This window comes from Notechis scutatus, chromosome 6 (assembly GCF_049901735.1).
Source record: "Notechis scutatus isolate UNSWTSFEM ecotype Mainland chromosome 6, rNotScu1.2, whole genome shotgun sequence".
Lineage (NCBI taxonomy): Eukaryota > Metazoa > Chordata > Lepidosauria > Squamata > Elapidae > Notechis > Notechis scutatus.
The window spans coordinates 60,506,547-60,530,688 of record NC_142014.1 but is presented as its reverse complement, the minus strand read 5'-3'; the positions used below and the strand labels follow the sequence as shown (position 1 = coordinate 60,530,688).

General features: G+C 37.6%; 1 protein-coding gene across 3 annotated transcripts in view; it reads right to left on the bottom strand.

The window, feature by feature from the left end:
• HIPK2 (homeodomain interacting protein kinase 2) overlaps nucleotides 1-24,142 on the bottom strand; it is a 144,257-nt gene that overhangs the window by 29,154 nt on the left and 90,961 nt on the right. For all 3 annotated transcript variants that reach the window (XM_026695042.2, XM_026695043.2, XM_087968488.1), the window contains exons 3-7: nucleotides 14,574-14,697; nucleotides 9,401-9,520; nucleotides 7,994-8,080; nucleotides 7,062-7,246; nucleotides 4,610-4,772 (exon numbers count right to left, since the gene is read on the bottom strand). In XM_026695042.2, the coding sequence (XP_026550827.2) occupies nucleotides 4,610-4,772; nucleotides 7,062-7,246; nucleotides 7,994-8,080; nucleotides 9,401-9,520; nucleotides 14,574-14,697 (679 nt within the window). The remainder of the gene's footprint in view (nucleotides 1-4,609; nucleotides 4,773-7,061; nucleotides 7,247-7,993; nucleotides 8,081-9,400; nucleotides 9,521-14,573; nucleotides 14,698-24,142) is intronic.

Here is a 24,142-nt window from a genome sequence, read left to right as displayed (position 1 = left end):
GTGGCAATCTACTGTGCCGCACAAAGCAGCTGCGCTTCAAAAGCAGGAAATAAAGGTCAGTATGGGAGACCAGGTGGGTGGGTGGGGTGAGTGGGCCCAACAGCAGACCATCGGGGCGAACCGGTTTGCTCTCAGATGATCTTCGGAGCTACAGGTTCAGCCGAACCAGGCCAAACCAGTAGAATCCCACCCCTGGTTCTAATTCTAAACGTATGGCTTCAGATATCAGGTGTATTTCAAGACTTTTTTTAAAAAATTCAAGACATCTTGCTGTAGGGCCAAAGCTCTAGTTAAGATTTTTTTTAATAAAGTTTTATTTGGGTTTTCACACATACAAAATACAAGTAAGACATCTTTTTTGAAAATAGCATAGTCCCGGGTTGAACTTCTTTATACAGACACAAAACTCAATTTCATGCTCCTTTTTGTATTCTATTCCATATCTTATACTATTTTACATTTTCTATATAGTTTTTCCCCTCTTTTAATTTTCTCAATTTTATTTTGATTATCTCATCTCAATTCAAATCCATATATTTATCCTTTTGTCTGTTCTGTTTCAATTTCACATTATCTTTTCTGATTAAACAAATTTTCTCCTGTAGTTACTAATTGGAGTATGACACCTTTATATCTTTTAATTACATCCATTCGACTCTTATTTAAACTTCAATATATACCTTAAGTTTATGACCTTCAATATAATACATAACTTCCAATCGAATTCTGCTTGGTACATTCTTATAATACACACTATATTCTTTTTTTTTTAAAAAAAAGAAAGATTGTAAATATATGTAATTATAAACCCTCATTCCATTCCAGTTCAGTTCTATCATTAATAATCATTAAAATCTTAACATCTTTAACACTTCTTTTCAATTAAATATCATACTTCCTTAAAAACACATATAATCTCCATAATGAATTTTCCCTTATTTCTCTTCACATATGTTTTATAAATCATTAAATATACTTTTTGTTACATTTATTTATTGACAAGCATTCCACTGAATTACGACAGCTATTTTATCAGACATTTAAATCATACATTGTTTCATATTTTCTAAAATTATTTCTGTTTCTAACATAACCATACTATCTTATGTACCTTTGCAGAATCCCTTTTTCCATTAAATTTTCACCCATTATCTCTAAATAGGCCCTGTTTCTCTATATTTTGTTTCTGTCCTTTATAACTTATTTTCCTTTCTTTCTTCCCTCTAATCTTCTCCCTCCCCTTTTTACCCTCTTGTCTCTCGAGTTCTAATTCTCTCTTCTGCATTTCCCTCTTCTGTTGCTTTCTGATTTTATACTTATTTTTCACTCTAATTTTTTTTGGAGTTGTTTTTCCCAATCTTAAACTTTCCATTCTCTTTCCCCACTTTCCTTTTTCCCATCTAAGGTTACTTGTTCATTAAAGATGGCTTCTTCTTTGTCGCAATCTTCTTGTTCTGCAGGCATTTCTTGTTGTTTCTCATAATTCCAAATCTCCATTTCTAAAAACTGAAATATGAAGCCAAAAGAACCTCTCCCTTCTTGTGCATCTTCTTTGTACTTTTTAAGTTCCATTTTCAGTTCTTCTAAAAGTGGAGCCATTTTAAACAGTTTTAAACAGCCACCCGATTGATTTTAGTCATTCAAAACAATAACCAAGAATCCAGAAATCATCAAGTAATCCAGATAGTCCCAAGTTATATCTTCTTATTTCTTTTTTGACTTTCTCTTCCTGGGGTTTTTGTTGCGATATTTCAGTTAGAATGTATCTTTTGGAAATCTTGTTGAGATTTTGCTGTAAGTTCTTTTTTAATTCCAGGAAGTCTCTTCCCTTCCAGATCCTGCCCTTTTATTCTTTTTCTCTCCTTTCCTGTTTTCAAAAGCTTTTAATTATCCAGAAATCTTTATTATCCCTTTGACTTTTTATTTTCAGCATTAAATGCCTATTGATGTCAAAGTGGATTTTTTCCCAATTTCTTGCTTAAGTCTCTTAGCTGTCAGTATAGGAAAAGGAGAAAACCAAATCTTTTCCCTTTTCTCTCTCCTTCGCAGCTTAAAAATCTTATTAGGGAACAATGTTATTGTTTTTTAATAGTTTCAATTCCAGGGTACCTTATTTGTTGCTTTTGCTGTTTGACCCGGTCATCCAAAACTTTCTCTTCTTATCTTCCTCCTGCACATTCTTTTCTGGTCGAGTTCTTCTTTGTGGTGGCCATTTCTGACCACCGCTGCAACCACCTTCAGGAAAGGGAGTAATGGCCAGCTGGGGAGGAGAGATGCGGCTCTCCTCAACCCTGCAGGCAGTCTCCCCCCTCTTCACCACCTCTACGGGGTGGCTTAGCCCCGAAACCAGCTGGCTCGGGGCGCTCCAGCAGCGAGCACGGATCAAAGCCTCGCAGAAACGAGGTTTCGGTCTGTCGCTGAAGAAGCTCAAACCGGAAGCCCCCTAGTTTAGATTTTTTTTTTTAAGAATTAGAAGAATTCTAAGCATCTGGAGAACTGCAGCGGTTTTAAGAATAGTTTGATGAATTACTTTCCATCCCTTCCATCTGAGAAGATGTGATAGAAAAGGTTATCTATTAAAATATTCCCACATGACTATTGACAATGAAACTGTTTTATGTCAGCTTCATTTTGACATCTGTGTTTTTTTTTTTTCTGGTACAGTAGCTTGATTGATCTCACTTTCTCTTCCTTACAGGGAAAGCTAGTAATTGACTCCAAGTCAGGGGTGGGATTCTACCAGTTCGCACCTATTCGCTAGAACCAGTTGTTAACATTCTAAGCAGTTCGGAGAACCGGTTGTTAGAAGAAATTACTGGCCTAATCCTGTAAGGAAGACAGGAAGGAAACATTCTGGTGTTGCTTACAGAAACTGCCTCTCCGTTAACCCTTATTACATTCTAGGCAAGACTAGACTTCCTGTCTCAGGAACGTCTCTGGAGTTTTTTTCCCTTCCTTTGCTGGTACTTCGCTTGTGTGGAGTGATCATTTAAAGTTACAATGGCACTGAAAAAAGTGACTTATGACCATTTTTCACACTTACAACTGTTGCAGCATCCCCACAGTCATGAGAGGCCAGGCGAGGAGATGCGTGCCTCGCTGTGAGTGATATTGAGTTGGCCACACCCAGCCAATAACATGACCACCAAGCCGTGTCCATGTAGTTACATAACCACCAAGCCACCCCCACCACCTAAGCCATGCCCACAGAACTGGTTTTTAAAAATTTTGAATCCGACCCCTGCTCCAAGTACCCCAGTTCACAGTTTCTAATCAAGTGTGAACCAGCACCCTTTTCTGATTCTTGTCCTTAAAATTCATAGACAAAAGCCATTATTTTACACATTCAAGATTGTGATTCTAGCTGAAGCTTTATTTGTTTTCTTCATTCAATCCTGCATTCATTTGACTATAAATTAAATTCCTTAAATGTCCTTTAATAATTTAAGAATGTACACAGAATCTGTGGTCCCGCCACCTTTGTTTCAGAAAATACTATTCATTAAGGATTATTAGATTTTGATTATACCTTGCACCAATTAGAATGAAGTAGAAATGTCTCTATCACATATTTTGATTTTTGACCCTCTTTCCCTATTTGTTATTTCATCAATGTGATTGATTTTCTTAGTTGTTAACTTTTGTGATGCAAAAAAATGAGTATTAATGAGACTTTATTAATAATGTCAAGAGGAATCCCAATACTACTGTCATGAATTAAAAAAAAAACTTTAAAAATATAAAAAACCAAAATAAACCAGATTCTTTTCCTTAAAAAAGAATCTATGGCCCCAAAATAATATTTTTTAAAAATATTTCCTTTCGTATTCAATTAAGCAACAAGCTGCAGTGATGCCTAGACAACTAATGACCACAGAAAGGACATAATTAAGTAATTGTATCCGGACATCTGATATAAGTACATAAGTTGCAACATTCGCATTCTGATGCTGTTGTTCTTCACAAATATCCATGGTGATGTGTTAGAAGCAGCAGCAGCAGAACACTGAAGACTTCTGACATTTTGCAAAATGTTCCCAATAGGGTCACAGCCATGAAAGCAAAATAAGAGCAGCTTCACAAAATTTCCACCTCAAGGGCCAAATCCCATGTTGTCCTTTTCTTCTTTCCCTCTTTTTGTGCTTGCATGTATGATGTCAGTATTGTGTATATACACATGACAGAAATCCAAAAAAGCTTTAGTCATAATTGTCACTGGCTACTAAAATTATCATTGAGAAAACATTTTTTGAAGGAAGATGTGTTGTCACAATAAGTTAGAAGGTACTGGTGTTAGATTGAGAAGGATCAAAGTCAAATTCTTGATGATCCACAGTTTCTGACAATCTTGGACCATCTGTCAGTCTATACCTCCAACTTCTACTTATAGTTATAAGATTATAAATGAAAAGAAAATTAAATATACTGGATCCAGAGTTTCTGAATGATCTTGGGTCATTAGTAGTCTATATTGCTAACCTGTACTTAAGTTATGAGATTATACATTAAAAGAAAAAGAAACATACTAGAAGATCTCTTCCCTTAAAAGAAAGAAGTTCCAAAGCTCTGGAAGCCCACCAAGTTAGACCATCATAATGATTATTCTTACCTGGTTATGAACTGTATTGAGCTGGTTATTGAAGGTCATTGTTAAATTGGTTGATGTGCTTGGGGCTACATGGGTGATGAATGGTGTTTTGCTCTGATTCACAGTGTCATACATGTTTACTCGCCGCTTGCAAATTTCCATGTTTTGAAAACAGGACTTAACACTATTTATAAAGAAGAGAACCAAAGATTAGTAGTAATTTAATTGATGGGGGAAAATCACATTTGCTTTCATAAGAGACATGAGCTCAGCTACTCTGTTTTATTCAATAAACTAGGCTTAAAACAAGCCATGATTTAATACAAATTGTAAGCTCAGCTATTTAGTGCCAAAAGAAAACTCTCTATTCATTATACATAGAACTATATTACAAACATAAAAATTATTTGTCATCAATACTACAAAAAAAAATGTTCCCCAGGGACAGCTAGAATTGTAGTTTTTGTCTGGAATGATAAGCAGCCATACTAAAACATTACCATACCCACTATCGTACAGTTCCTAGGATTCTTTAAGGGCAGCTATGGAAAATAAGTTGATGTAATAGATACAGCTGCTGTTAAGAATATAACCCACGGCTTCAAGAGATAAATTCTTTAATTTTCTCAACAACAATTATGCAAATATCATGAATTTTTAGAATCACTGCTTCTTCTACCATGCATTCTCAGACTATTGCTCTGTTTTGAGTTTTATTATAGCTCTAACATCACCAGGCCCTGAAACAGTTCAAATGTCCTAAAATGCTAGGATTTATTTTTCCTTTTGTGTCATTCCAATGAACAATGCCAAAACTGAACCTTTGAAAAAAAAAAAAAAGCTCATTAAATCCCTGTAGTAAGGAGATCCTACATACATTCTTTATATTTTTTGCACTATCCACAGTCAAATATTGATATAATTCTTACTATTGTGTCAAATCAGAATACCATGTCTTATTTGTAGAAAGTTTGTCCTGGATTACATTTAAAATAAAAATAATTTTAAAATTATTAAGAAAAATGGGATGGAGAACTATTGCAAGCAAAAATAATCATCAGTTTGGAAATTTTTAGAGGCAACTAGTCAAACTTTCTATTCTGAGATATAATCCCAAAGAGTTTGATAATTCTTCACAGACTCTCATCGATTCATTTTCTAGCATTGAGCTGCATTTTACTTGAAAGTATCCACAAACCATCCACTAATGGCAATCATGCATCTACTACATTCCTGCTGTTGTTTGGGTTGTGATCTAATAATTGAGAGTTTGTGATCTAATAACTGAGGGTTTGGGGTAGGATGGTTTTTTTTTTTTTTTGCATGGAGGTAGCTATTGATGTGGAGTGAGGCTACAATTGTGTGGTATCATAGCACAAGATGAGATGTATTAAAGTCTGTCAAGGAAATTTACTCAGTTTATGTCTACCATGTTCAATAGTTGTCCTCAGGGGTGGGATTCTACCAGTTCGCACCTATTCGCTAGAACCGGTTGTTAACATTCTAAGCAGTTCGGAGAACCAGTTGTTAGAAGAAATTACTGGCCTAATCCTGTAAGGAAGGCAGGAAGGAAACATTTTGGTGTTGCTTACATAAATTGCTTCTCTGTTAACCCTTATTACATTCTTGGCAGGACTAGACTCCCTGTCTCAGGAACGTCTCTGGAGTTTTTTCCCCCTCCTTTGCTGGTACTTTGCTTGTGTGGAGTGACCCTTTAAAGTTACAATGGCACTGAAAAAAGTGACTTATGACCATTTTTCACACTTACGACTGTTGCAGCATCCCCATAGTCATGAGAGGCCAGGCGAGGAGATGCGTGCCTCAGTGTGAGTGATATTGAGTTGGCCATGCCCAGACAATCACATGACCACCAAGCCATGTCCACCCAGTCACATGACCACCAAGCCACGCCCACCACCCAAGCCACACCCACAGAACCAGTTGTTAAAATTTTTGAATCCCACCCCTGGTTTTCCTGTGTTACAGATGGTACACCTGTGAGCCTTAAAAAATGCTTCCATGATTTCCCTGCAAAACTTTCTCTTATATCCCTAAGCCTACCTCTAGAAAATAAGGGGAACAAAATACTTTTGCTTTCTTGTTATTGAAGCTGAATCATCCACCCAGTTTTCCTAGCAGTTACTGGCTAAAAATGAAATACTTGAAGCAACTCATAAATCACTGGGGCAAAGAACCAGAAATGCCATTCTTGAATAATATCTCATGACTCCAAAGCTAAAAAATTAACTCAAAATAAACCATTTCTAGAAGAAGAGCTGAAAGATCATGAAAATATTCTCGTCATGTAAACAGTTTTCCTGGTCTCTAAATTCTGCTTGGCTTTCACGTATATGCAAAATCTGTTGTGATCCCAAGAGGCACATCTGGCAGCTTATCAATTAACCCTCCCCTGCATCCCATTCTTCACTCCTCCCCACTCCAAGATCACCAAATCAGAGAGAAAGAAACTTACTGGGTGCTATGGGGGAAATCGAGCAGGTGTGTCATGGTGACAAAAGGGTGATTGAGTGTTTCAATTGGCGTTATCCTCTTATCTGCGTCTATCGTCAACATTTTCTTTAACAGATCTATGAACTCCCTCCGATCTGCCTTTTCCACCAACATATCACTTCCTTCCAAATCTGTTGTCATATTTACCTGGAAGGGAAATTCAAATCAATAGTAGATACAGAATTCTAGAAAGTCTGAACTAATCAAATCTGCAGGTTCTTCTTCATCCTCCTTACAGTCTTTGGGGAGGTATAGTCTTTAACTGGACATTTCCATTTCCATTTGAGCATAGCTATTCTAAATGCATGTAAACAATGTTACTTTCTCCTATGTAGGTTTTATGTGCAGTAAGTTCTAACAAGGTTATAACTTTCAATCGTAATAATGTTTTCCTATCAACTTCTCTGTTGAATAAACTGGATGACCAGTACCTGCTGTACAACATTATGAGACCTATTTTAAGATGTATGTATTATAGAGAGACCTGACAAGTATAATGCTGGACTTCCCCATAAACATTGCGCCTTAAGCACGCACACTACATCTTAAAAGGGGGGAAGCTTGACAATATTTAAAATATAATGTGTGTAGATGGTTTATCTAGTTAAGAATCCCTTTTTAAAAATCCCAGTCTCAGTTCTAGAACAAACCCCACTTTTGTGTGTGGATGTGTATTGTAGTGAGGATAGGAGTTTAAAATTTGTGATTTACTGATCTTCTCTATAAGGAAAATCTCATAAGAAGTTCCTTTGTTGGCAATGATACAGGTTGAAAAGCAAATTAAGCTACTACAGGTTTAATTTATCTACAAATCTTTTGGACTGATGGAAGAATTCATTGATTTTATTTACTTATATTATTATTGACAAATAGATAGCCCAGCGATATTTTTACCTGTGCCATGTCATCCAAACAGTTGAAAATATACTTTCTTGCTTCTTTTGACTTGATACCCGTCTCTGCCTCATGGTCATCCGGTGTCTGCCCAGAATTAACCAAAAAGATAACAAAAACCAGTATTTTACTATACACCAATATATTATTAACTCAAGTGAAGGATACATAATTTACCACTGCTTTTAAGCATAATGCCAACACAATATTATCCAATACATGTATATTGTCCATCACACATAAGAGTTGCAAGAAAATGAGAATAAATCTTTGCATTATTTCAAATCATTGCAATATTTTTCATCATATGGAAAGCAGGTTCAACAACACATGGTCTTAGGGGGCGTGCATAAGCGCACCAACGTGCCTACCGTCCCTGTCCTATTGTTTCTTTTATATATTTTTTATTTTTCTTATATGTATCCATGTATTCATAACTATGTTTTTACTTATACCTAATATCTTGTAAGCAATTGACAAATAAAAAAAATAAATAAATAAAAAAAATATTGTTAAAGGAATGAACTCTTAGCTTAGATATGGCACCTTTTGAACTCATCTTCCTCGTACAGGTTGGGGTTGGGGAGAGATATAGAAAATGGGAGAGTGGGGATAAGGGAAGGAAATAAACACTGCTCCTTTAACCATTTTTGGTTTCGGTTGTGTCTGCTGCCATGACATGAATCTCTGCAGAAGTGAATGCAACCCTTCAGGCATTGTAAAGATTTCTCATCCTCGTCTTCCCTCAGGATCAAAAGTACCTGATATTATCTTTTGATATTGCAGTAAAATGAGATTGCATTGGCTATATTAATGGGGGCAAGTAATGTTGAAGATACCACATTCAGTAAAATACAATTGCAGTTTCTTTTCATAAGATTATTCTAGAAATTACAGAATCTGAGCCAGGAAGTCTTGAGTAACAAGATAATCTCCAGTAAAAGCTTTCTACCTTCCAAACCAATAGTAGCAAGTCAGACAGGAAGAATCTGTATCTAATATAATTCATAAAACTCTTTTTATGAGCTTGCTTCTGGTTCTTAAATTATCAAAATATGAAGCTCCTGTCTTATTGTACAAGACACAGCTTAACTTGGCTAGTACAAGCTGTTGTGAGTAGGCAATTATAATAAATGTACTCCAAAGGTGGTTTTTCAAAAGGCAATTGGACTTTGTTTTTCCTTGAAGATATTTCGCTTCTCATCCAAGCAGCTTCTTCGGTTCAGTAATTACAATAAATATAATTAAATAAACAACCCCTTCAAGCCAGACCAAAATTGAATTTCTGATTGCAGCCACTATGCATCAGCGCAACATTATAATTTTACTAAATGTATCAGTAATATTTCAATATTATGAAATGCAGGGCCAAAGGATGCTTAAGAAAACACCAAAACATCACTTTACCTTTAGCCTCCACAGTGGATATGGTGAATCAGTGTCCCTGTTGAAAAATCTTGTGGTCTTTGTTCCTGCACTTAACAAATATTCAGCTGGCAAGCCTTGTGTCTGTGAAATATATCGGATCTATAAGAAGAAGACGAGACCAGGATTATTTCACTGAGATCTATGTCAGAATTTCTGCCCAGTGAAGTAAACATATTTGTGTGCATATTTAACAATGAAAGAAAATATACAAATAAAACGAAGGCACAGAAAGTGCTACTCAAATCAATGATTTGAAAGGGAGGGCGATGCCCCACAAATTCAACCATTAATAATGTTGACTATGTATTAAAAGTCTAAATTACTAGGATGCTATAAAGTTATCTTGCTTTTCTCTATTAAAATCCCACCACACTGCTGTATTAGCCTTTAAAGCTTATGGTGTACATCATTTTGTTCATAGCCCATAAAGATAAAGGAAAGGCAATAAACCTATACAAAGAAAGTGTGTATGTTTCAAGGTTGTGCTTTATTGGCAACAGAACATTTACAACTCTGGCTTTTATCCTCAAATATTAACTTTAAGAGGACTTGTATGAACTAAATGCATCGAAAATGATGTTACATTATTTCACCACCATCCCATTCTCTTGCCATTTGCTTTGTATTGGGGGAAAAAAAATGGACATCAATCAGATCTGGGCATGTTTAATAACTGATAGACCCAGATGGGAGAGAAGGAAATCCTAAATGTGTCGAAAGATGTACAAGGACCCAGTGAGTCCAAGTGATTAGAACAGTGATGGCTAACCTTTTCGGCAACGAGTGCCCAAAGCGCAATTGCGCGCACATCCCCAAAATGCAATGTGCGTGCGTTCCCCACGCATGCATCCCACCCCCATGCATGCACCCCGCTCCCGTGCATGTGTCCTGCCCCCTGCATGCGACCCCCCCACATGCGTGGCAGAGACCCGAAGACCAGCTGGCCAGCAGGAGACACACACATGCATGGCAGAGCTGGGCTGGGGCGATGGGTTGCGTGCCCACAGAGAGGGCTGTGTGTGCCTCCTCTGACACACATGCCATAGGTTCACCATCACGGGATTAGAACAATGTCGGCAGGAAGGAATCTGTATCAAAATGACTATCAGCATCCAAAAATGTGACAATAGGTTTAATGTATATCCTAAGTTTCAGTTTTTACACCTGCAATTTAAAAAGGATCAGGCAGTAAACAATAGAAACATACAGTATCTGGGTTTGAGATTTGAGGAAGCAAAGTAAACAGTAGTAAGTGTGTCAAACAACACTACCCTGGGAGACATCTTCCTATGTTTACATGCTGGAACTTACTTTGTTAAATGGGATATCTTAATTTAATATAAAACACACACTTTCTTAAAATGCTATTGAACGTGTGTGTGTGGTTGTGTATGTGAAAGTAAAATTTAAAACTGTAAGTATGTTTTACAACTACAACACAAACTTCTGCTGCTTCTGGAAATAAATAATATGGCAGTGGCATTAAACCAGAAATGGGAAGGATGAGATATACAATATCTTAGTGCAGAGCATTAAGTGGTAAATAAAAGGAATAACAGGCTGGATTTAGAACTGAGGACATTCAGCTGTCTGACCTCCTGAAGGATTTAAATGCAACTGATGCTCAGACATTAGTTTTCCCTACCTCCCTGTGTATATGCTAATTATGTGTATTCTCGCAGAATCATTTAAAACCTGTAGGCTCTAGGCAAACCAATGCTAAATCCATGCTGGCCAATGACAGAGCAGAGATTGATTTTGTGCAGAAACCAAGAATTAAATGTAGTTTCCAGCAATTGTCATCTGCAAATATTGATTTTAATCCAAGAATTTCTGCTCAAGGCCACCAATGACCTGTTTCAATCACCGGATTTTCCAGGGGTCCAGATGACACATTTCAAGTGGGACCTTTCCTGCTATTTCTTTGATCTACTTTGCTTTCCACAAAATTCAAAAACAAACAAAGCAAAAACGACTAAGAGAAAAGCACACAATAGCTGCACAATGATTTTGATTGATACCACCATCTAACCCAGGGATGTCAAACTGGCAGATGTGTCATGCATAGGCCATGACCACCCCAACTCCGTGAAGGGAGAAAAGCCACAATACATCACATGATGGCAACGTGACGCAGTGAGTTTGACACCCATGATCTAACCCTTCACTAGGAACATTCTTAACAAGATCATATTTAGACTTCTACAATAGACCCATTTGTTTATATTATCAAGGGAAGTTTCACTTTGTAGCCAACTACTATCTGATCCACATCAGGCTGAGTAAAGGAAAGAATACTTTGGTTGCAGCTTCAGTATCCTGTCAACCTCCCTATGAAAAAGATGGGATTTGCTCCATCTGTAGTGGTCATCTGTCCCAAGACCCTTTCTAGAATAGTGTTTGGACAATAGCAAAATGTTAAGCCTACCTAGTTTTTCCTTGTTTTTAGGCTTTAAAAATGTGAAATTGCTTTATACTCTGAAAGAAGCAAAGGATCGGACAGCAAAAGTATCAAAGAAAATTATGGCATCTTAAGACTAACAAATTTATTTCTGGATGTATTAAAGATAGCTATTCATTAGAGATACTTGAATTGGATTGGTTGAACTTAAATGATCCCCTATGATTATAGTTTATTTCATTAGACACATGGAGAATTCAACCAGAGTTACAAGAAAGTTCTAAATCTACTGTGTGCGGCCTGTAAATAGGACATTTGGAAATGAATTGCAGAAACTATAGCAAATCCCCAATTTGCATTTCACATATGTAGTGAAAGCTTATGTCATAAAAATTGTAGCCCTTTAAATTAATGTAAGCGTTCCTGCTATTTAATAATACAGGTTTTATTTTCATGCAATTATTGGGTTTTTTAAAGAGTATTCAGTATATTTTAGTTTCTAATACTAATTCAATGTTTCGATTATAATCCTCTGTGTCAACATGTTTCACAAGCATAAATAGTGATCTTCCTGAATAAAAATAAGGAGGGTGAACTTTCTTGCTGCATCCATCTTCTATGCCACATTTGGCAGCGTTTCATAGCAATAAATTAGGAATTGTGGAAACTCAAAACGGGTGGACAGACCTTTGGCATACACTATAGCTGTAAATTCACTACATGACCTTTAGATAATAATTAGAACTTCCATGGTTGAATAAATGAGAAATAAGCTTTGTTCATGAAAATGTAGCTAATTGAAACATTCTTCTTTCCAGTTTACTTTCCACATTTGTATGTCTTGGCAGTGCAAAATTAGTTTGTCCCACATAATCATGCAACAGTTATCTCAGTCCACCTATCTTTTTGAGGAAGGGAAAGGAGTGTGAATTCCTTTACCATTTCCTATAATTTTATTAAATGGATAGTTGTGATATAATCAGATTGTTGCTGCTAGAGTGAGGAAGGGAGAATATCCATTTCCTATCCTTTTCTGCCTCTTGTTCTTCCCCAAGAGGTGGGGGACCACAGAGATGGAATCCACAGAGATGGAATCTCAGCCACAGAGATGGAATCCCTAGACAGGAGTTATTTTACAGGCCTCTCTAGGTCTTAACCACAGCCGAATAAAGGGTAAAGAAGGTCTCCAGCCATTACTTTAGATAACTCATCTGATCAGGAGAAGTGCTGCCTTGAAATAATGATCAGGGGAAATGCTCTTTGGAATAGCTGACAAGCAGTGGTACTGTTGGAAAAAAAGGGAGATTGTATTCCAGAGATATATGGAACAAAGACAATGTAGAGTGCCAACATGGAGCAAGCTACTCTAATATAAAATGTGTCTTTGGTAGAGGCACATGATTTTCATTGGTAGATCTTGGAAACATTGAGTATATTGCTTTTTTTTTTTGCATTGTACAAGAAGTATTTTTGTTGATACTTTCTATACTGGAGAATAGTATACCCCACTGACCAGACTCCCAGATAGACAATGTTCTCTTTTTTTGAAAGTGAAATTCATGATTGACAATACATTCATGCAAAGTGCTACTAAAGTACTACTATTCCCAAACATTACACAGAATAAGTAGGACTACTATATCTGGGCTGCAAAAAAATCCAGACAGACAGAAAAGAGATATGGAAAACTCTTAACACTCAGTTTTGACAGCTGAGATGCAGAAGTCCCAGAATAACAAAATATGCCTCAGCAGTAAAACTATAACATTGTTTCATGCTAACAGGGCAGGGCAAACATGATTAACTGGAAATGGGAAAGTTAAAATTTGGAGACAGAATGAAAAACAGTGTAATTTCCCCTCAATTGGGTGCTTTCTAGATGTCTGGACTGTTAACATCTTTTGTTAACAGCTATACTAAGTAAATCCTGGGAGTTTAATCCACAGAACTAGATGGATTGGTGATGTCTGGTTTGGAGAAGAATAGGTGTAAGAGTATTATTATACTAGCCTTTGTTGGTATGCCTGAGCTCTGTTCAAGCATTCAATTGAATACACATAGCTAAAGCTAGATAGAGATTAGATACATGCCTTGACCCATTTTGACAGCAACCTCTACACATCTAACTGGCAGTTTGTAGGAACACTGTATTTGTGTTTACTTGAGTGTTAATATACTGTGGCTTTCTGCATGATCTGGTGCTTCTTTTATTAGAGTCCAGAATTAAATGGAAAGCAATTCACATTTTCAGGTCAATGCAAATGCACATTAGACCTTCAACTGATCATGCGGAATCAGAAAGAGTAGATCTTTGAAGCTCTCCATGAATTCAGCTAAATGCCTAAGTTCAGAAATTACTTTTAAATGTTGACTTTCAATTCATAGATTTTACAACTTCGACATGCTGTCAATATACAACTCCCAGCAACACCAACTATCCTGTCCATTGCTGGAAGTTGCCAGAAATTGTAATTCACCAACACCTGGAAGGCTACAAGTTCCCTACCCCGACTGACATCTTTTGTTGTAAAAATACCAAGGAAGTGTTTGAACTGGGAGAATGTGCCTGTTGAGTTGGCATTCTGAAGAGATATCATATAATATTAAATGCAAATGTAACACCATTGGAAAGAAACAGATAATCAAGATAATTTCCCATTAAATTCATGAAGTTTGACACCCTTGGAGCAAAAGAGTTATCAGATTTGTTCAAATAATAACCACAATAGCAACAAAACCAACAATGCCAACCTGATCGTATTCTGAAGCTCCTGGATATAATGGCCAACCCAAAAAAAGCTCTGCAATGACACATCCCAAAGACCACATATCAATTGCTTCACAGAAGGGTAAACCAAGGATGATTTCAGGGGCTCTGTGGAGGAACAACATCAGAGGAAAACATTAAGCATTGCAAAGTAATAATATGACTATGTAAGAAATCACAAGGAATAAAACTTCTAACAGAATCAGGTGTATGTTCGGGGAAAAAAAGAGGAATTATTCATGACTACATATTTAAACTTTCTTTTAGGTAGGTTATTATAGGTCTTCCCTTTTATGTCTGTGACAGGCCTGAGTTCAACTGGTAGAGCTTTCCCTATTACAGCTTTCTATGTTGGGAACACATCGTCTCCAACCATTTGTTGGCTATGCCGCTGATAAAAATCAGATTTTTTTTTCTTTTTATGACCCTTGATTCCTTTTATTCAGGGTGGAGTTGGAGCAACTAAATGGAGCTGAATGTTTGCTGGCCGGATCTCCTTCCTGGCGTCATGGGGAGTTTGCTGCAGATATTTTCTCTTTGTGCCCAGATAAAGAAACATCTGCCACTGCCTAGGATTGAACTCTCAACCTCAGAATGTGAGGCGAGCATCTTAACCTCTAAGCTACCATGCTGCTCATAAAAATCAGAACATTATCCATAAAAATGTTAACTCCAATAATCATTTATCCATGCAAACTCTGTTGCAAGAACTAAAGATTTGTAACCTAATTCCCAGACTGTAAACTATAGGATCTCCTCTTACGCCAACATGATTTAAATCTGTACAGCACCAGCTACTGCATAAAATGAACTGTCCAATGAAATAGTAAGACTCACTCTGGGAATAACTAAATATACAGTACGTCTATGCCTTCAATAGGCTGATGGTATATATAATTTTCCTCTGAGTTGCATATCAAACTGAACATTTCACAAATGTCTTCTGTTCTGTACCCATAAAAGATACCACGATCTAACATCTTTTACATACACATAATATCTTTTACATACATTGCATTCCAAGGAACCACCAAGATACCATGTGTACAAATTTGTGCAATCCAAAAACATTTGCATGCATATTTTTCTATTAGTTCCCATTCAACATGATGAAACAGAAATTCCTTTTGGGATTTCTTTTTAAAAAAGAAGATAATTTTGTAAAATTGTTGTGGGTAAAGTGAGATTTTTCTCACACTTAATTTCAAGGTGACCAAAAGATGTGATGTATTACCATTATCTTTCCAACTGTTTACAGTCCCTTTGGCTTCTAGCACTTTTATGAAATCCCAAGGAAAGACCTGATGAAAAAACATTTCAGAGTGGATGCTTCACAGTACTGGAAGGATGTGCAAAATGACAGTCAAATTAGCTTTAAAGTATTCTGCTATCATCCACAAGAAACTCAAAAACACTCAGCAATAGAAATTTGTAACAAATTCTCTTTTACAGTGAGATAAATTATAATCCAAGCTTTAGAGTGAACAGGGCTCTCAATAATTTTGGGGAAAACACTCTTTTTGGTGAAAAGTGATTAAATATTAATTTCAAAGGACAGTAGAGGAAACCTAATAAAAAAGTGAATCCCTCACTGACTGTCTAAGGATTAAATGGGTTTGGAAATGAATTTTAGCTGCCAAGAGAGAACTCCAATGTCAGTAGTAAGAGGAATAGAAGAGAATACTGTCTCTCTTCCAACAGTGGGTGGCAGGGGATAGACATCAAGAAGTAGAGAATGTTGTCATTAGCTATAAGGGTAAGGAAAAAGGGAAAGAAGAATGCAATGAGGTGTGTACTGCTACAGACTGCATAAAGAGCGTCCCCTTTTTACCCCCCCCCCCCCCCCCCCCCCCCCGGCGGCCCGGTGCCCGGCGCACGCCGCCATCTGCATGCAAGAGGCGCTCGTGCGCCCGCCGCTCAAAAGTAAGGCCCGGAGTTTTCGAACTTTCTCGCCGGAAAGCGCCCCCACTTTAGAGCAGCCGCCCCGGTGAGCTTCCCGAAAGCTCACCACCTCTCCAAAGATGCGGCGCCCCGGCTGCCCGGTAAGCCCTTCCCCGTCCGGTCCGCGGACCGTGGGCCCCTGTAATAGAGGATGTGTATTCACTGACCATAGTCCCCACCTACAAATCTGGATCTCGGTCTGTGTAAATTGTAAGGGTACCTTTGTTCTACACCCCGAACTCTGCCTTTTTTCCAAAAACAATTTTCAACTTGTTGTTTTAGACAGCCTGATGTGTATACAACTAAACAGAAAGAAGAAAAACTCTTTGGGAACCTTTTACTTATTCAACCAAAACTCATTTCCATTATTAGATGAGATGACATTTCTTAAAAATTGAGAAACAGGTCAACAAAACAGTCTTTATAATTCAAAAACATGAGATAATTTATTAAACTACCAGTGCTTTTATTATTTTTAATAATAGAGGGAGGGAGGGAGGGAGGTTCACTGTATATATACCATAAGGTCCAAATCATTACATTTTATTTTCAAAAGAAGGCTGATACAGCTGTTATTTAGATTTCTAAGTAATATGCCAAAAAAGGTTTGCATTTGTCCCTTATCCACATAAAGAGTAAAATATTCTGGCGAAATTCTTGTATACTTCTCAATCGCCAAGAGGCTGCACACAGCGGTAGATATTTTGCCTTTCATTTGTCTATACAATTATCTTCCCAGCCACCTGCAGGGTCCCTAACTTCCCATACTTCCATTAAATCCCAAAGGAAGACATCAGGAGAAATTCTACCCAAAGGGGGTTTTAAAGCAGGAAGCACAGGCTGAAGGATGGGGAGAACAATGACAGCCACATCCACCACTTCATAATCATAGAGGAAGCAGAGTGTTAGGAGGAAAAAAAAAAGAGTTTCTAAATCTGAAAGCAATCTAAGGAAGAAAAAAAACTAAGCTGCTTTTCTGCAAGTGAAATATTTTGGATGACTGACAGACAGAATTCAGCAAAGTACCTTCCTTAACTGCAACAGAGAAGTAATAGAGTTTTTGCTTATTAATGCTCTAATGGATGATATATTATATGCTTTCTAATTGAAGCATTATTTAGCAAACCCTAAATATAGTTTTGAATTTCTCCATCTTGAAATATAAAACCAACATTTCTACAACATAGAAACAATTTATATCCATATAAATATGTACTTTTGATGTCATATATGAAAAAGTTCTGAACACTATATGTGTCACATGTATTAGTTTGAAACTAAACCAAGAGATTATGTACATGCCCCAACTCGTACTTCTAAAACATTAACCCATGTAAATTCATAAAGAAAGGTGTGCTTTGATCATATATCATGGCAGCCATCTTGCCTTTTCTAGTTTGTCCTCCAGATGCCTCAAACAAAGGCTCACAAATTGTAGCTTAATGTCTGTTATCATTATGAAAATTAAATATTTGCTATACTAATTGTATACCAATCATGCAAATTGCCTGTGAAATTCTGGCTCAAGACAAGCTATAAGATATCCTAAGGCTGCACAGCATGGCATTTCATTTTTTATCTCCATTTGAAAGCTGTGTTTGTAATACCATTCTTAGCCCTTTAGCTCGTCTTTTTTAACCATTTTTCCAGCAGTCTAGTTTTGTAAATCACTCCATACTGAATCTCAAGAATACAATATTTATAAGCAATTATTAGGTTTGCCAGTAGTAAAAAAAACTTTACTAGCTGCCGAAAAAGTAACTTGGGTAGTCTGGAAAAAATATTCAGGTACTCTAGAGACTCTTGTGTTGCATTCTCATTTATAACTTGCAATTTGGCACAGAGGAGCTTGAAGGGATCTTAGGAAACATTTCAATTTGCATGAAACCAGGCTAACCCCTTTAGAAGTGTTTAATTTTGGAAGCCTCCAGTGAATCACTGCATACTTTTGTGTTACTCCATAAAGCATATCCAAATATATAGACATGTCTCCACAAACACACTGGTGGTACCAGGTATACAGACAGAGAAATCTTATTATAAGAGCAGAGTCTGGAAGGGAAACACCTGTTCAGCAACTAGAGGAAACACACATTCACATGGAGAGAAAACACAAAAGATGGAAATCTTGAGCAGGAGGACTTAGGAGAAATGTTCTAAAAAATACAAAAGTATCAATAGGGGCTGCTGCTGCTGCTGTTGTTGTTAGTTATTATTATTATTATTATTATTATTATTATTATTATTATTATTATTATTATTATTATTATTATTATTATTATTATCATCCCTATTTACCTTGCTGAAAGCAAGACTGAAATTTTAGAGTAAATGATTGACAGCAACTGTAAATCTTAGAGGGATGAAACAGAGCAAAATATTGAAAAAACAAAAAAGAAATATGGAACTCTATCATCTATCTATCTATCTATCTATCTATCTATCTACCTACCTATCTATCTATCTACCTATCTCTATCTAGGTATACCTAGCTATACACATATATCATCTATCCACCTACCCACCAGCTGTTTTTTAAGATCAAGGGATGTAATTGTTTGCAGGCATTGTTCAGCAGCTGTTCTTCATTTCTTAGCCTGATGGAGAAACCATTCAAATTGTCATAAATTTAGTAAAGTACTTAACCAGACTTCCATTGCATTCTGTGATCCATTCTGCTAGATAGATTGAAGATTTGAATCTGACCCAACAATGAGCCCTTGATCTTAGGCCAGTCTTTTTCTGTTTTACTACTGAACCTACCTTAGACATTTGTTGTAAGAAAAAAAAAACAGGGTGTATATACATCATTCTGAGTTCCTTGGAGGAAAACCAGTGCAAAAACAAACAATGCACCGTGACACAGAAGGACATAAATTGTTGTAACTGTTTTAGTAGAAAAGAATAAAACAGTGGACTGATGTGAACATTAAACACATGAAAACTCAACCATCTAATAAGCTTTTTAGATAAAAGGATAGACAGGTGCCTCCCAGTTGCTGTTTCCAATATTCTATACAATCAGAGAACGTTCTTAGCCACTTAGCTAGCCTTCAAGGCAGGGGTGGGATTCTCCCAGTTGGCACCTATTCACTAGAACCGGTTGTTAACATTCTAAGCAGTTCGGAGAACCGGTTGTTAGAAGAAATTACTGGCCTAATCCTGTAAGGAAGGCAGGAAGGAAACATTCTGGTGTTGCTTACAGAAACTGCCTCTCCGTTAACCCTTATTACATTCTTGGCAGGACTAGACTTCCTGTCTCAGGAACATCGCTGGAGTTTTTTCCCCCTCCTTTGCTGGTACTTTCCTTGTGTGGAGTGACCATTCAAAGTTACAATGGCACTGAAAAAGTGACTTATGACCATTTTTCACACTTACAACTGTTGCAGCATCCCCAGTCATGAGAGGCCAGGCGAGGAGATGCGTCACTCGATGTGAGTGATATTGAGTTGACCACACCCAGCCAATAACATGACCACCAAGCCATGTCCACCCAGTCACATGACCACCAAGCCACGCCCACCACCTAAGCCATGCCCACCACCTAAACCATGCCCACAGAACCAGTTGTTAAAAATTTGAATCCCACCCCTGCTTCAAGGAGAGAAATGTTGAAACTGATCAACCTTTGTCATTTTCAAGCTGTCTTGAAACTGGACTGGCACGCAGGCCATTCCTTGGTATCAGAAGCAGTATTGAGGTCCTAAAACATCTAATGTGAATTTATTGCAAATAAGTAAAATTGTTATTCTGAGGACTAGGGTAAAACAGTAAATACATTTGTTCTCAAGTGATATGCATACAGTGAACTGCATGAATCAGGCAATGAGCTAATATTCTTCCACTTAAACTAGCATGATGTGGTGCGACTTAAGCCATGGTAATAGGATAGAAGGATAAAGTATTGACAAAAGAGGCAATTCAAAGATTCCCGCCCCCCCTCTGAATTGCAGGGAAGGATGCAGAGAAATAGCAGCATACAAACAAAAGACATTCCTATGCGAAATCTTGAAAAAGGGGCTTGATTATACATTAATTATTGTATTTTCTATTCTTTCTAAGGAGGGGGGAAATGACAACTGTGAGGTTTTACTCATGCCTGTGAAAGGAAACTGAATTTTAAACTGAATTGCATGATTTATAATTTTTATGCAAATGCAAGCTGACTGTGTTAGCTTCTCATTCAATATTTATCAATGCCAAACCTTTTCCCTCGTTATGCTTCCAATGATTGTCCCCCCTCCCCCAAAAATCAGCACTTCCAAGGAGTCAATCAAGTTTTCATGTATCTAGGACAGTCTTGCCTAATGGATGCCCTCCAAATTCAGAAATTCATCTTCTATAACTAGTGTAGCTAAAATGGACAATCGGCTTTAGTTTGGGAAAACCTTTGAGCAAAGGTTTGAGCAAACTTAAAGAGATAAATGCCCTAGTTGTCATTCTCAACACTAATGAATACCTTGATTTTAGTCATTCAGAAATTTCATGCTGGATTGTTTCTTGTCTGATTGTACTGACATCATACAAATTAATGTTTAGTGAGAAATACAATATATTTTAGTGAACAACAGAATTACTTACATTTTATTTAACTTAAAAATATATTGAAGAAAAAACTTATTTCCAAACATTGGGCACAATAACTTTCCATATACATTTCACCACAACTTTACATAGTACACTTGTTTTCATCTTATTTTTGTTTATGGCTTTAAGGAAGAATACAGCTGATTACTCAAGAATGGAAAGCTGGTTAATATGTTCTAATAGAAATAGGCAATTCTGGTGAAATTATTTCTCATTTTTCTGACAAGCTCTACTATGTCTTAATAGTTGAGGAACTAATACTTTATTGGTGTGTTTCCTGATTGATTTTCCCCTGCACGGAGGAAAAATAGAAACAGCTGTTGAAGCAGTCAAGATTCCCAAGTCCAAAGAAGGGAAAAATGAAACCAGATTATGCAGCTGGCTAACACCTTTTCATCTGTGGTATTGTAAAAGTTTTGCCCATCCACACCTTTTTTGTTGTTTGCTTGTGTTTTTCTTTCTTTCTATAAGTGGTGTTTAAGGGAAGGGGGGAAAAGTATAACTGACAGGGTAAAATAAATTTTAGAAGCAATCAATATGATCTCTATAGTTATTGGGCCTTTACACATGTCCACTGGGAGAATCAGAAGAGGTAACGATGAGACAAATACACAGCAAATTGTATAGGTAAAGAATGGAACAAATGATTCGTTCAATGCAATTGTTGGAAAGTATCAAAGAACAGAGAGGCGAGGAGCAACTAATTTAAGTACACCACAACCTACTTCTTAGTAAGCTAGAAAAAAGTGGAATAGATAACACCACCACTAGATGGACTTGCAACTGGCTGACAAACCGTACTCAACGAGTAGTCCTTAATGGGTCTAAGACTACATGAAAGGAAGTAAGCAGTGGAGTGCCACAAGGTTCCGTCTTAGGCCCAGCACTCTTCAATATCTTCATTAACGACTTAGATGAGGGAATAGAAGGGGAACTTACCAAATTTGCAGATGATACTAAGCTGGCAGGAATAGCTAACACCCAAGAAGATAGGCTCAAGATCCAGATGGATCTTGACAGACTTAGAACACTGGGCCATAACTAACAAAATGAAATTCAATGTAGAGAAAAGTAAAGTCCTACACTTAGGCAAGAAAAACCAAAAGTACACATATAGACTGGGTGAAACCAGGCTCAATAGCAGTAGCTGTGAGCGGGATCTTGGAGTCTTAGTGGACAACCAGCTAAATATGAGCAATTGGTGTGCAGCAGCAGCCAAAAAAGCTAATGCAATCCTAAGTTGTATTAACAGAGGGATACAATTGAGATCAAGGGAGGTACTAATACCACTCTATAAAGTCTTAAGTAAGATCACACCTAGAGTACTCCATCCAGTTTTGGTCACCACATTATAAAAAAGGTGTTGAGACTTTAGAAAAAGTACAGAGAAGAGCAACCAGGATGATTAGGGGACTGGAGACTAAACATATGAAAAATGGTTACAGGAACTGGGCTTGGCTAGTCTAGTAAAGAGAAGGACCAGGGGAGACATGATAGCGGTCTTCCAATATTTGAGGGGCTGCCACAGGGAGGAAGGGGTCAAACTATTTTCTAAAATGCCTGTAGGCCAGACAAGGAATAATGGATGGAAACTGAACAAGGAGAGATTTAACCTGGAAATAAGGAGAAACTTTCTGACAGTGAGAATAATCAACCAATGGAACAGCTTGCGCTCAGAAGTTGTGGGAGCGCCATCAGTTGAGACCTTCAAGAAGAGATTGGACTGCCATTTGTCAGAAATGGTGTAGGGTCTTCCGCTTGGGTGGGGGGTTGGACTAGATGACCTACAAGGTCCCTTCCAACTCTGATTATCTGTATCTGTTTCTGATTATCTGTTAATCTGTTAAGTAAAGCAATATTGAATATACACTTTACATATGCACAAATAGAGAAGAATGAGAAAAGCAGATCCTTTTCACAATTTTAAATACGACCTTTTGAAGCAGACTGAGAAGTGGTAAAATTCTGATTTAATTTGTTGCAAAATTATTATAGGAAATGTCATTTATTAATGTGTTTTTGTTAAGAAGGCTTCCTAAAGAGCTGAGGCCCGTAGTGGGGAACCTGTGGCATGCAGAGCCCTCTTTGTGGGCATGCACGCAATCGCCCCAGCTCAGTTCCACCATGGTCCCACAGGCCAGTTGGTTTTTGGGTCTCTGCCGCGCATGCAGGGGGCAGGGTGCATGTGGGGGGATACATGTGGGGTGGTGGGGGGCATGTGGAGGGCACATGTATGCATGGAGGCACATGCGTGCAGGGGTGGGATTCTACAGGTCCGCACCTATTCGCTAGAACTGGTTGTTAATTCTATGCAGTTTGGAGAACCGGTTGTTAGAAGAAATTACTGGCCTAATCCTGTAAGGAAGGCAGGAAGGAAACATTCTGGTGTTGCTTACAGAAACTGCCTCTCTGTTAACCCTTATTACATTCTTGGCAGGACTAGACTTCCTGTCTCAGGAACGTCTCTGGAGTTTTTTTCCCCTCCTTTGCTGGTGCTTTGCTTGTGTGGAGTGACCATTCAAAGTTACAATGGCACTGAAAAAAGTGACTTATGACCATTTTTCACACTTACGACTGTTGCAGCATCCCCACAGTCATGAGAGGCCAGGCGAGGAGATGAGTGCCTCAATGTGAGTGATATTGAGTTGGCCACACCCAGCTAATAACATGACCACCAAGCCATGTCCACCCAGTCACTTGACCACCAAACCACACCCACCACCTAAGCCATGCCCACAGAACTGGTTGTTAAAAATTTGAATCCCACCACGCATGCACACATGCGTTGCATTTTGAGTATTCGCACTTTGGGCACTCAGTGCCAAAAAGGTTCGCCATCACTGGCTTAAGCACTCCAAATAGAGATAGATGGTCAAAAGTTAGAAGCTTCTAATGGGACATGATGAAGGATTCCAAATTTACTGTATGTCTGGTATGGAAAAAGTGAGCAGATTATTATTTTTCTCTCAAGGAGACAGAGAAAGCGATACAGAAATTATTGAAACAAATGGCACATTCTTGCATC